This window comes from Kalmanozyma brasiliensis (genome assembly GCF_000497045.1).
Source record: "Kalmanozyma brasiliensis GHG001 unplaced genomic scaffold PSEUBRA_SCAF3, whole genome shotgun sequence".
In the NCBI taxonomy this organism is placed as follows: domain Eukaryota; kingdom Fungi; phylum Basidiomycota; class Ustilaginomycetes; order Ustilaginales; genus Kalmanozyma; species Kalmanozyma brasiliensis.
This window is the reverse complement of record NW_015961970.1, coordinates 1,099,948-1,113,130: the sequence shown is the minus strand read 5'-3', so window position 1 is coordinate 1,113,130 and position 13,183 is coordinate 1,099,948. Positions and strand designations below refer to the sequence as shown.

General features: G+C 58.3%; 3 protein-coding genes across 3 annotated transcripts; 2 read left to right on the top strand and 1 right to left on the bottom strand.

Annotated features, from left to right (window-relative positions):
* Nucleotides 1-14: 14 nt before the first annotated feature.
* On the top strand, nucleotides 15-841 carry PSEUBRA_004277 (NAD(P)-binding domain protein; the record flags this gene model as incomplete). Its single annotated transcript, XM_016437848.1, has 2 exons — nucleotides 15-52; nucleotides 127-841. The coding sequence occupies 2 exons, from the start codon at nucleotides 15-17 to the stop codon at nucleotides 839-841; spliced, it is 753 nt and encodes a 250-aa protein (XP_016291372.1).
* Nucleotides 842-1,079: 238 nt separating this feature from the next.
* Nucleotides 1,080-3,329, bottom strand: PSEUBRA_004276 (Asparaginase/glutaminase; the record flags this gene model as incomplete). Its single annotated transcript, XM_016437829.1, has 1 exon — nucleotides 1,080-3,329. One exon carries the CDS (start codon nucleotides 3,327-3,329, stop codon nucleotides 1,080-1,082), a length of 2,250 nt encoding a protein of 749 aa, XP_016291371.1.
* Nucleotides 3,330-4,227: 898 nt separating this feature from the next.
* On the top strand, nucleotides 4,228-11,133 carry PSEUBRA_004275 (DNA-directed DNA polymerase, family B, multifunctional domain protein; the record flags this gene model as incomplete). The annotated part of the gene is made up of 1 exon (XM_016437842.1): nucleotides 4,228-11,133. The coding sequence occupies one exon, from the start codon at nucleotides 4,228-4,230 to the stop codon at nucleotides 11,131-11,133; it is 6,906 nt and encodes a 2,301-aa protein (XP_016291370.1).
* Between the last annotated feature and the right edge of the window lie 2,050 nt (nucleotides 11,134-13,183).

The window sequence follows — 13,183 nt, the reverse complement described above, 5'->3', positions numbered from 1 at the left end:
AAATCAGAGCCATCATGTCGACCGCAGCAAAGGCAGGCGAGACCGCCGTCATGTAAGTCACACGCCGCACAACCCAAAGCCCAATTTCTGGTCGTCACACTGACCTTCATCCCTTGTTTGCGCCAGTCTGGGAGCCTCAGGAGCGGTAGGCAAGCATCTCCTCTCGGAACTCCTCTCCTCTTCCTCCCCTTACAAGACCGTCTACTCGTTCGCACGACGAGCCCATCCTTCGCCACCACCCACCTCGATCCAGTTCCGCGAGGTGCTGGTGGACTTTGACAAGGTGTACAACGGCGATTCCACTGAAACTGCCAAGCTGTCATCGATCGATGCGGCGAGTGCGGTGTACATCACGATGGGTACGACGCGCGCCGCTGCTGGGGGAATGGAGGCGTTCGAACGCATCGATCGAGGATACGTGTTGGCGGCGGCAAAGGCTCTCGCTGGGAAGGCGGAGAGTGTGGTGTACTGCTCCTCCGGCGGTTCCAGCTCCAGCAGCCTATTCCCGTATTTGAAGAGCAAAGGGTTGACAGAAGAAGGTCTCGCACAGCTGTACGGCAAAACGGTCATCATGAGACCCGGTTACCTCGCCAACGCGGAAAGACCGGGCACTAGGATTCTGGAAAAGACGTTCGAACCCATCATGGGCCTGATGAGCAAGTTCAGCACCAGCGTCCAGGCCGACGTTCGTGATGTCGCGAAGGCTATGCTCAAGGCGGGGATGGAGGGACCAACGGCGTTGAAGGAGAGGGGTTTGGCGAGCGATGCAGGTGCAAAGTATGGGGATGGGCAAGCGGTCGTGCTGGGGAACGCGGCGATTGTTAAGATTGCTAAGGAGTAGGGGCTGCTCTTGCTGGAGAGGATGCATGTTGTTGAGCAGACAGGGGCAGCGTATCCTCAGGTGGAGCGAGGGACAGTGCACCGGGACGACGTCTTCTCAAGCGGAATCAGGTTCGGTGCGCAGACACTTGGAGCAGGGTGAAGGGCGGCGAGGATGCCGTGTCAAGGTTTGACACCGGACGTTGTTTGACTGTGAAGAGAAAGCTTCTATGAATGCAAACGGATCGACCACCCCTAGTTCAAGCAAAAGACACGCCTGCCACCTCCCACACTTTGCGCGCTTCGCTGTCGTCCTTGCTCCTCTCCTCCTGCCTCTGAACCAAAAACCTCGCCAGCGCCACCTCATCTTCCTTCAAATGCGCGCCTGCATTGCGCAACAGTCTCACCGTGGCCAAATTGCCATTCTTGCATGCCAGAAACAGCGGCGAGTGACCCGTCGCCACCTCCCGCGCATGAACGCTGCACCCGGCCTGCAACAGCTGCTCCACCACCCCCGTATATCCTCGCGCACTGGCAAGGTGCAACGGCTGCATCTTTTCCAGCGGCGTCGTCGAGTCATTGTCGACGATGTGCGAGGTCGACGCTGCATCGCCGCTCGCATTCGAGGTGGAGGGGTTGAGCGTCGCAGGGTGGAAATGCTCTTCGTCGATCGAGATGGTTGGAATTGTCTCCAGCTGAGAAAGCGCGTAGAGATGCCATTGGAGGAGCGGGAGGTCGTTTCGAGAGGCAGCTTCGTAGATGAGGTATGGGAGGACGGCGAGCGATGCTTTGGATACTTCGTGCGAGGAGTGGTCCCACCCGGCGGCGGAGGCGGGCCCGGAAGTGTCGGTGGGAGAGGAGAGGGTGGTGGTGGATTGCGGATTGTGCAGGATGTGCGCGAGGAGCGTCTTGATGTCCGCTTTGATAGGGCCGAGACCGGCTGGTGTCAGTTCTTGTGGGATGGTTTGACCGCCTGAGCCGCCACGACTGCTGGTGAGCTCACCGCGGAGTGGTCGACCCATCAGTTCGCGGATCTCTTCCGGCTCGAGTCCTTTGGCTAGCAGATACGAGAGCTTGGCAAGCGCGCACTCGGGCGTCATATCTCCTCCTGCTACGACGCCGACCGCTTCGAGCTTTTTGCCCACAGCATAGATCGCCGAGACCTCGCCTTGAACGCACTGCGTAATGTTGACAATGACCAGCCCGCGATCGGATGCCTCCTTGAACACGTCCAGCAGATCCTGCCGTGAAGGAGCGTTGCCTGCGCCATACGATTCGAGGATGACCCCCTGCAGCGGAGGCGAGAGGAAGCTCTTGACCGTGCTGGTCGGCAACCCTGGAAAGAGACGGAGAACTGCCACGTTGGGCGACATGCGATCGTGCGCGCGGAAGCTCTTGACACTCCTCGAGCGCTCGACGAGGTTCCAGGCGACTTCGATGTTGATCCCTACCCTGGCGAGGGGTGCCATGTTGGGCGAGTCGAAAGCTGCTAGCGCGTTGTTTGACACTTTGCTTGTGCGATTACCTCGATACAACGTAGATGCGAAGTACAGCCCCACCTCTGGAATGATGTACGATCCAGCGAGCATGAGCGCGCCGAGGACGTTTTCAATCGCATCGTTCCGCAGCTCTGACAGCGGTACCTGGGCACCGGTGACGATGACCGACTTTCCAAGGTTCTCGAGCAGCATGCTGAGCGCCGACGCGGTGTAGGCCATGGTGTCGGTGCCGTGGAGGACGATGAAGGCGTCAAAGGCCTGGTAATTGAGCGAGATATCGGAGGCGAGGCGGATCCAGTCGGGGATGTCCATCTCCGAAGAGTCGAGGAGAGGATCGTATTCGAGGACGGCATAGCGGACGCGTTTGCCGTTGGCGCCGGAGCGGGGTGTGATGAGGGTGGGGAGTTGGAGCTCGAGATGTTTGCCATCGGGTGAGAGGTTGGACGAGTGGGCATGGTGAGTGGATGTGCCTTTCGGCGCGGAAGAGCGGACGAGGACGGGATGACCAAAGGGCGGTGATCCGGATGATGCGGCTCCTGAGGGGGAGCGAGAAGCGGTGTCGGCATAGATGTGATCTAGGTGAGCCTGCGTCGAGGGAGTGAGGGATCCTTTCTTGCCTGTGGAATCATGCTCGCTCTTGCGCTTCTTGTTGGCTTGTGAAGCGCCGTCGACCTCGAGTTGGTCCCTCTTCTCAGCAACTGCCTTTGCGAGATCGCCTTCCGCAGGAATCGAGTTGACAGCGTTGTCCTTGCTACTGCTGCCGTTGAGCGGGGTAGAAGCGCCCGACCCAGGCCGAGTGAAGGCCTCGCTCCACGCCTTGTATCGGTCCACAGAATCGGACCAGGAGAAGATGGAGTCGGCGTGCGGATCGTGAAAGCGCGACTGGCTGCGCAGCGTCTCTGTGAGGAACGAGGGATAAGGTGCGAAGCCAGACGAGGCGTCTTTGCGCACCATGCCGATGGTGCCTCCTGCATAAAGGCAGAGGACGAGCGCTTCGGAGGAGCTCGACATGGTTGCTCTGCGTAGTGGAGTGAGTGGTCAGGGGTGCGGGTGGTCTGATCGAGCCGATGGGTATATATGAAGCAAGGCTCGACCAGAGATGATGCTGGAGGAAGAAGGACAAACTTTTTGATGCAAAGACACACTTTTTTGATGTGGTTCGGCCAGCAGGGTCATCTGACGTGACAGCTCGGAAGATGATGCACGTCTACGCCTGCTTTCTGTACCACATCGAGCTACTTGACTGAGGTGTGATGCGCACCTATATCTGCTTCCGAGAGCCCGCCCTGACCACACCACTCATCAGTCCAGCCAAAGCTCCTTGGTCGCTGGGCACGGCTCGCTGAGGGGCTGCGCCATCATGGTTCGACAAGAGAGCTGGAGGATCGACATGCCAAAGTCGAGTAGATGGTCGGCTAAATTGACGGCATATTTGTTGCCAACCTAACAGCCTCAAGCTCGGAAAATGAGACGCGTGTCTACTCAACGCCATTTGCTTGGGCTGAGAGAGGACAGCAGCAAGCAACGCGTCGTGTGCTTTCGAGTGCAGCTGCTGCAGTGTTGGTTGAAATTTCGAGCAGAGCAGCGTATGCGAGACAGGCTCACTACTTCCAGCTTCCCCTTCCCTTTCGCTTCATCATCCTCATCAACCCTCTCCTGGCTCGGCGTCTTCATATACATCTCAAGCATTCTATCAGCATCAGCATTGTTCAGCATCTTCCCGCCCAACCCGGACGGATTCACAGGACCCTCAATACAGCGCCTTCGGTTCAGCAATCTCCCTTCTATTTGCATTCTCTTCACACTCATACCCTTCGGGACGGCCCTAGACATTACAAGCATCGTAGACCCGTGCTCTTTCTCCCAAACACCACAGCCTCGCTTCTAGGCAATCAAGCCTGTTTACACCATGCCGGGCACCTTTGGACTCACAGGCCGTGGATCCAACGTCCGTTCTCGCGGCACCTTTCGCAAACGAGGAGGCGGTCCACGCTCCGGCTCATTCAAGAGCGCCACAGAAAAGGCCATCGCCAATGCGGCCGCACAGCTCGTCAAAGGCATCGAAGATGGCTCCGCCGTCGAGGAACGTTTCCAAGAAGTCAAGGAGCGCGACGAGATTGACGAGAAACTCGGCTTCCACCGTCTAGAGCAAGGCGCCACAAAGCAAGCATGGCTCGTCAACATGCACCCCACCCTCCTCCGCGACCCAGATCACCCAACAGGGAAGAGCGGTGTCGACTTCTACTTCATCGATGACGACGCCAGTATGTTCAAGGCCACCGTCCTATACCAACCATACTTCCTCGTCGGATGCAGACCAGGCTCTGAGAGCTCGGTGGAAGAATGGCTCCGACGCAGATTCGAAGGCCTCATCCAATCCATACAGCGAGACCGCAAGGAGGACCTCAAGCTGCCAAATCACCTGCTCGGCCATCAACGACTCTACCTCCGACTCACCTTTCTCAACGTCCAAGACCTTCTCTCGGTCCGAAAGGAGCTCCTCCCCATCGCGAAAGCAGCGCAAAAGAAGCTCTCGGCGGTAGACACGTACGCCGACGTGCTCAGCGCAGCCTCGGCAGCAGCAGCGAGTGCCTCCGTCGAGATCGAAATGGACAATAACGGCGAGTCCTCTGGTCTGGTCGGCGACGACGGCTGGACAGGCGGACGAAAGCGAGCCGCCGCCAGCGCTCTTGACCCTGCCGAGTGCCTTGTCGACATCCGCGAATACGACATCCCCTACTACCTTCGTGTCGCCATCGATCAGGACGTCCGTGTCGGTCTCTGGTACGATGTCAGCTTCATAGACGGCGTTGTCAGCCTCCAGATGGTCTCGGAGCGTGTCAAGCGTGCCGATCCGGTCGTCATGGCTTTCGATATCGAGACCACCAAACAGCCACTCAAGTTCCCCGACGCCGAGACCGACGCCATCATGATGATCTCGTACATGATTGATGGTCAAGGTTTCCTCATCACCAACCGCGAGATCGTCTCGGAAGATATTGAAGATTTCGAATATACCCCCAAGGACGAGTACGAAGGTCCTTTCATCATCTTCAACGAAGCCGACGAGCTCGGCGTGCTGGATCGCTTCTTCAGCCATTTCCGCGAGGCGAGACCCACCGTCGTAGCGACGTACAACGGTGACTCGTTCGATTTCCCCTTCATCGACGCGCGTGCCCAAGCCCACGGCCTCAACATGATGAGCGAGATCGGTTTCGCCAAGGACTCGGACAACGAGTACAAGTCGCGAGCGACGGCGCATCTCGACTGCTTCCGATGGGTGCAGCGTGATTCGTACCTGCCTCAGGGCTCTCAAGGTCTCAAGGCCGTCACCGTCGCCAAGCTCGGCTACGACCCCATGGAGCTCGACCCGGAACTCATGACTCCGTACGCCATCGAACAGCCTCAGACACTAGCACAATACTCGGTATCCGACGCCGTCGCCACCTACTACCTCTACATGAAGTACGTTCACCCCTTCATCTTTTCGCTCTGCAACATCATTCCCCTCAACCCGGATGAGGTGCTCCGAAAAGGCTCCGGTACCTTGTGCGAAACGCTTCTCATGGTGCAGGCATTCAAAGGCAACATCATCATGCCCAACCGTCACGAGGATCCCGTCGGCAACACGTACAAAGGTCATCTCCTCGAATCCGAGACCTACGTCGGAGGACACGTCGAAGCCTTGGAAGCGGGTGTTTTCCGCTCCGACATCGAGACCGACTTCCGCGTCGACCCTGCCGCGATACAGCAGCTCATTGACGATCTCGACGCAGCCTTGCAATTCAGCATCCGAGAGGAGGGCAAGATTGCGCTCGACGACATCGAGAACTACGACGAGGTCAAGGCCGAGATCCGCACGATGCTCGAAGTCATGCGCGATCAACCGATCCGCAAGGACCGCCCGCTCATCTACCACCTGGACGTCGCTGCCATGTACCCCAACATCATGCTTAGCTACCGGCTTCAGCCGGATTCCATGGTGAGCGAGGCCATGTGCGCCACCTGCGACTACAACCGCCCAGGCATGAAGTGCGACAAACGCATGGACTGGGCCTGGCGAGGCGAGTACTTCCCTGCAAAGCGCGACGAGGTCAACATGATCCGCAACGCCCTCGCAAACGAGACCTTTCCGCCCAAATTCGCCAACCAGTCCCGTCGCACCTACGACGACCTCGAGCAGAACGAGAGGACTGCTCTGCTTCACAAGCGTCTCGGCGACTACTCTCGAAAGGTCTACAGGAAGACGCACGAATCCAAGACCGTCATTCGCGAAGCCGTCATCTGCCAGCGCGAGAACCCTTTCTACATCAACACGGTGCGCGATTTCCGTGACCGCCGATACGAGTACAAGGGTCTCCACAAGACATGGAAGAAGAACCTCGACAAAGCCGATTCGCTGAACGACACCATGGAAGCCAAGAAGATGATCGTGCTCTACGACTCGCTCCAGCTCGCGCACAAGTGTATCTTGAACTCTTTCTACGGCTATGTGATGCGAAAAGGTGCACGTTGGTACTCGATGGAGATGGCCGGCATCACCTGTCTCACGGGCGCCTCCATCATTCAGATGGCCAAGGAGCTGGTCGAACGCATCGGCCGTCCTCTGGAACTCGACACCGACGGAATCTGGTGCATGCTTCCCGGCGTCTTCCCTGAAGACTTCACGTTCAAGGTCAAGGGCGGCAAGAAGTTTGGCATCTCGTACCCTTGCACGATGCTCAACCACCTCGTACACGAAAAATTCACCAACCACCAGTACCACGAACTGGTGGACAAGGAGACGGGACGATACGAGGTGCGCAGCGAGAACTCGATCTTCTTCGAACTCGACGGTCCGTACAAGGCCATGATTCTGCCCTCGTCCAAGGAGGAGGACAAGTTGCTCAAGAAGCGTTACGCCGTCTTCAACCCAGATGGCTCGCTAGCCGAACTCAAGGGCTTCGAGGTCAAGCGCAGAGGAGAGTTGCAGCTCATCAAGGATTTCCAAAAGCAGATCTTCGAAAAGTTCTTGCTGGGCACGACCCTCGACGAGTGCTATGCTGCTGTCGCCAAGGTCGCCAATCAGTGGCTCGACGTGCTTTACAGCAAGGGTTCGACCTTGCACGACGAGGAGCTCATCGACTTGATCGCCGAGAACAAGTCCATGTCCAAGACGTTGCAGGAGTACGGCAGTCAAAAGTCGACGGCCATCACCACCGCCAAGCGTCTGGCCGAGTTCCTGGGTGCTCAGATGATCAAGGACAAAGGATTGGCGTGTAAGTTCATCATCAGCGCCAAGCCGTTCGGTGCGCCCGTCACAGAGCGTGCCGTGCCTGTCGCGCTCTTCAATGCCGAGCCATCCGTCAAGCAGCACTACCTCAAGAAGTTCTTGCGCGACAACTCGATCACCGACTTTGACATTCGCAACATCCTCGACTGGAACTACTACATCGAGCGCTTTGGCGGTGTCATCCAGAAGCTCATCACGATTCCGGCGGCGATGCAGAAGGTGTCCAATCCTGTGCCAAGGGTGCGTCACCCCGACTGGCTTTTCAAGCGAGTGGCCGCACGCGAGGACAAGTTCAAGCAGAGGAAGCTTACGGACGTCTTCCACCCAGCTGCCAAGGCCACTTCAATCGAGGCGAGCACAACCTCGAAAGCGGTGGCAGTGGCGACGGTGGCCAAGATCACAGAGATCGAGCCGGAAGTGGAAGAGGTGGCACCGGACATGACCGTCGACTACGCCGGATGGGTCGCGGTCATGAAGAAGAAGTGGCGACGACAGCGACTGCAGAGGGCCAAAGAGCGCAAAGCCAGAGCCAACGGTGGCAGTGCGTTCGGCTCGTCAAGCTTCGGCAAGAGCGGCGTTGGCTCGCTCTTCTCGAAGCGATCTGCCAACATGGCAGATGCTGTCTGGGACATCGTGCAGATCTCGCCCTCATCGCGCGCAGGAGAGTATCGATTGTGGATCTCGATCGACCAGCACCTTCAATCGCTCAAGCTCAAGGTGCCGCGTCAGTTCTACGTCAACTTCAAGAGCCACCCCGGCAATGCTGTCTTCCTGTCTGGCATCTACCAGGCCGAGAGGCTCGTCAAGACGCTGCCACGCGACACGCCCTGCCGCCACCTGTACCGCATCACCGTCGACGAAGACGTCTACCAGGAGCAAGAGGCGCACTTCAGCAACCTCATCCACCACCCCAACGTCGAAGGTGTCTACGAAAAGCAATTACCGCTCGATGTGCGAGCGCTCATTCAGCTCGGCTCCACCTGCGTGTACGGCCGCAACTCGCAGGCGCAGAAGCTCAACCGAGCGCTCGACACCGGCTTCCGCCTGCAGGATCTGTCTGCGCCCACCTCGGTCGACATCTCGCCCAACCACAAGTATCTGTCTGGAGGCGCCGGCTTCCGCTACTTTTACCTCTACCACGCCAACCGGGATGGTCGCCACGTTCTGAGTCTCTTCAGTCCCGAGGGCGAGGTCAAGGTGCACATCGTCGACAGCGCCGGTCTGCGGCAGGTGCCCAATCTCGAAACCATGTACGCGGACCGTGTTGCTCACATGCGCAAACGTGGCAAGCTGCCCGAGGGAAGCGGAGTCTTCGAGTACAGCGACACGATGCGTGTGGACACTCGCGTACACACTTCAGCGTCTCGTGCCTTCAAGGCGCTCGCTAAGGACCTTGCTACGCTCAAAGCTGTCAAGCAGGGCTCGGCCATGTTGGCACTGTGCACTTCGAAGGACCAGGCGTACTACGAGTCGCGCATGCCTAGCATCGCCGAGTTCCCCATCGTCAAGATCGCCGCAGCCGCGCTCGAAGACGAGCTGCCGGCGCTCGGTTGGCAGCTCTACTCGGCACGCAGAATGTTCCAGTGCTACCTACGAGCCTCGAGCTGGATCCGAGGCTGGATCGATCTCGCGAGCCACTTCGACCTGCCGCTCGGCAACATGGAGAAGGACTTTACCATCTTTGGCGCCGACATTGACTTTGCGCGACGTCTGGTCAAGCAGGACATGGTGCTGTGGTGGTCGCCGCATCCGCAGCCGGATCTGGGTGGAAGGGAGCAGGACATCCACGCGCAGTCGCGCTGGGACGAGCAGGAGTCGCTCGAGATCAGTCACGCGGGTGCCTATTCGACGGTCTGCCTCGAGGTGGGACTGGTGGATCTGGCGGTCGACTCGGTGCTCCAGTCGGGCACAGTCAACGAGATGGAGGGCAGCACATCGGGCCTCGCCTTTGCAGGTGCCACCCACAATCTGGACGAATACTCCAAGGGAACCGTGGAGAGCTCGACGATCCTCGGCGACTCGGTGCTCACCTCGGCCGTCTTTGCCGCGGTCAAGGGCATGGTCAAGGCGTGGTACACGACCAAGCGACGCAGCCGCTCGCCATACGCCGCTCTGCTGTCGGACAACTTTTGGCGCTGGGCGTCGTCGGATGGTTCGGCGCTGTTCGAGCCGGCACTGCAGCGATTCCTGTTCGGGCTAATGAAGAAGACGCTCCTCCAGCTGCTCGCCGAGTTCAAGCGGTTGGGAGCCTCGATCGTCTACGCCTCGTTCAATCGGCTGTTCTTGCTCACGAGCAAGCCTACGGCGGCCAATGCGATGGCCTACTCGCGCTATCTGCTTTCGGCGGTGACGAGTCGCGAGCTGTTCAAGCACGTGCAGCTGGACATCATCCACTACTGGGAGTACCTGCTCTGGATGGACACGGCCAATTTTGGCGGTGTCATCGCCGATGCCGAGTCGCTGGTCGCACCGAGGGAGGACCAGGAGGAGGAGCGAGATAGGCAGATTGCAACAGCGACCTTCAACGTCGAGATGAATTGGAACATCCAAACTTTCCTGCCTCTGGCGGTTCAGGAGAAGTTCTCGGTTGCGGTCGGATCGTTCATCTACAGCCTGTACGAGTTCAAGCGTCGTGCGGCGCTGGCTGGGGAGCACGAGCGCACGCCGCTCCGCGCTGTGCTGGAGCCTAACACGCCAGCCAACCAGGTCACCCCTCATGGCGAGGCTGGCGGCAAGGATCAAGAAGCTGCACCCGGCGCAACCGTGGGTACGGCCGCCAAGTTCACCACGGACCTCGTCAACCACACCATGACGCGCAAACTGCTCAAACAACTCTCGGAGCTCAAGTCGGCGATGCAGATCTCTTCGGACGAGATCAACGCGGCAGTGGCGCGGGAGGAGGACGAGGCGTACGTCGACATGCTCACGGTGGAGCATCGGCGGATGTGGTCCTTCCCCGCACTCCCTGGCTCCTGGCTCGCTCTGTCCAATCCCTTGCTCGAGTTCATCAAGACCACCACGGCGGTTCTCGCGCTATCGAAAGAAAGCGCGATTGAGGTGCAGATCATGAAGCGCAACCTGCTCGACATGATCAACGTGCGCGAGTTTTCCACCGAAGCGGAGTTCCGTAATCCGTGCGAGCCGTTCAAGCTCCCGCTGGTGATCTGCACGTTCTGCAACGACGATCGAACGCTCGATCTGTGTCGCGATGCGGATCTGATGCCCACGACGGCAGGCGAGGCGCCCAAATGGAAGTGTGCCAAATGCGCTTTCCCCTACAACATCGCCCATTTGGAGATGCGTCTCATCAACATCGCCACTAGCTACCTCGAAAGCTTCCATCTGCAGGATCTAAGGTGCAACAAATGCGGCAGTTTGAAGCAGACCAATCTCCAACCGCACTGCGAGTGCAGTGGCAGTTTTGGATTGATGGTGACCAGGAAGGAGACGTTGAAGAAGCTCAAGAGCTTAGCGACGATCGCCGAGTTCCATGGGTTGGAGACGGTCCAGGCTGCCGTGGAGGGGGTGGTTGCGCTGGTGTAAGGGGAAGATTGTGGCTCAGTTTCGTAGCATCGATCTAGGAGAAGGGTTTTTGGAATTCCATATTGCATTTGAAGATACAGCGAGATCGACGAGTGTGCGGTGCGATGGAGACATGAATGCGTGATTCCGAGATGTCGGCGTCAAGATGCGTGATTCTGGAAGGTTGCCGTTGAGGTGATAGAGCAGATGGATCCGGCGTCTTGCCGTCCTTCGGCTCAGGCGACGTTGATGGGTTTGCCCGTGGTCGAGGGGTTAGATGCCACCACCGCTCCTTTCAGGTGAGACGATGCGCCCGCCCGCGGTCCTGCTCGCAGTGTGAGCCGCCCGTCTCGCAGAGAGCACCGAGAACGAGGCGACGACCAACGCCGCCGATGCAGCAAAGATCTTGTGTTGACGTGTGAGGATGGACTGCATGCTGAGTTGCTCCCCTTCTGTCTCTTGTGTATGGGTCTGCTTGGTGTGATACCTCGTAGATGGAATGGAGAAGGGCACGTTGATCAATGATGATGAACGAAAGGTCAAGTGTGCTCAGGTGGCGCAAGCCGATAGTTGGGGATGCGCGGTGGCCAGGGTCAGACGATACCGTGTTGGCTCAGCCAATTCCAAAAATGCGGGGTAGACTCAGCCGGCTGGCCCGGTGAGTCCACGCGTTTGCTGCTTGCCGCGGAATTTCTCTTGTAGCGCCAGCATGGCTCTCTGAGACAAGGGTCCCCAACACTTCAACGCCTGCTTGCCTGGTCACGAGGATTCCACGTCAAAGTGGCGGCTTAACGTGACGGTGATATTATTCAACGCAGTCCTGCATACGCTTTGACTTTGACCGCAGCGAAAGCACGTTCTCACGCTTTCGGATCGGTTCCGATCGATCTTGGTCTCGAGACCGGTTGGCAATAGTCAGCTTCCGAAACAGGACACTAGACGATGCTGACCGATAGCGGCTTCCAAGCCCACTAACCGACCAACCGGCCTCGCTGTGAGTGATCAGAATCGCGACTGCCCGAATCGATGTCGCAGCGTCAAGTTGACGGAACGGCCTGTCCGTGCTTCGGACGAACTCAGAAGACCAGGCAGCTGACATGCGGCGTGCAGATCTCCCGAAGCCACATCAGGATCTAGGCATCGTTAGAGACACAAGAGACCGCCTACTGCTGCAGGAAATGTAGGAACCAATCATCGCTGCGTCCAAAGGCGAGCCCGGTCGCCGGTCAATTTGATCGACCCTGCACGCCCTGATGCAGCTGAGAAGTTGGTCAGGCCCTCCTCCGCACGCTTCATGCCCTGGGGCCCAACAGAGAGCAGCGAAATTCGAAAGAGGCGAGTTTGAGTTTGACTTTTTCTGCCTTGACAAAAGTTTCCCGCTCTGATTGTGATTGGCCGTGCTTGGAATGGCGCATCTCCGCGCTCTGGAGCCACTTCGGTCCTTCTTGGCTTCTCGCTTGGGAATTATTGTGGCCCCGCTTTGCGGCTCGTGCGCAAAAATCTCTCCACACCCACAGCCAAACCTTGACGGTCGGACCGCCGCCCACGCCTCTGGATTTCCCGTCGTTCATCGTCATCGTCGCCTCGGCTGCCGCCGAATTGGCTTCTGTCCGTCTTTTGTTCTGGTCCAATCTCGGTGAGACTTTGGTCCAATCAAAGCTGAATCTTCGCTGAGTCGCCATGGCCCAACATGTGCACCACGCAGAGACAGAGAGTGCGGGGATGGTATACTTGAGATCACCGGGCGTGGACCAAGCAGCCGCCTCAGTGTGGTCCTTTGAGGTTCGAAATCCCCGCCGCCTTGACCCATTTTTGTTTCTCGAATTGCGTTGTGCCACCTGATCTTCTTTCTCGCCTGTCTCAGCTGGACGTTGGCTCTCTTCTCCGCACGGCCTCTCTACTTGTCCACCTGACCGCACCCTTCTCTTCTCGTCACCATCATCCCTCGCCACACCCAAGCGATCCTCTTCCCCTCTTTCGGGTCAACGTATCAGCTTCTGCTCCAGAACTCAAAGCTCAACCAAGTCACATCTTGATCACCGCTCTCCCTTGATCGACTCTCGTCATCGTC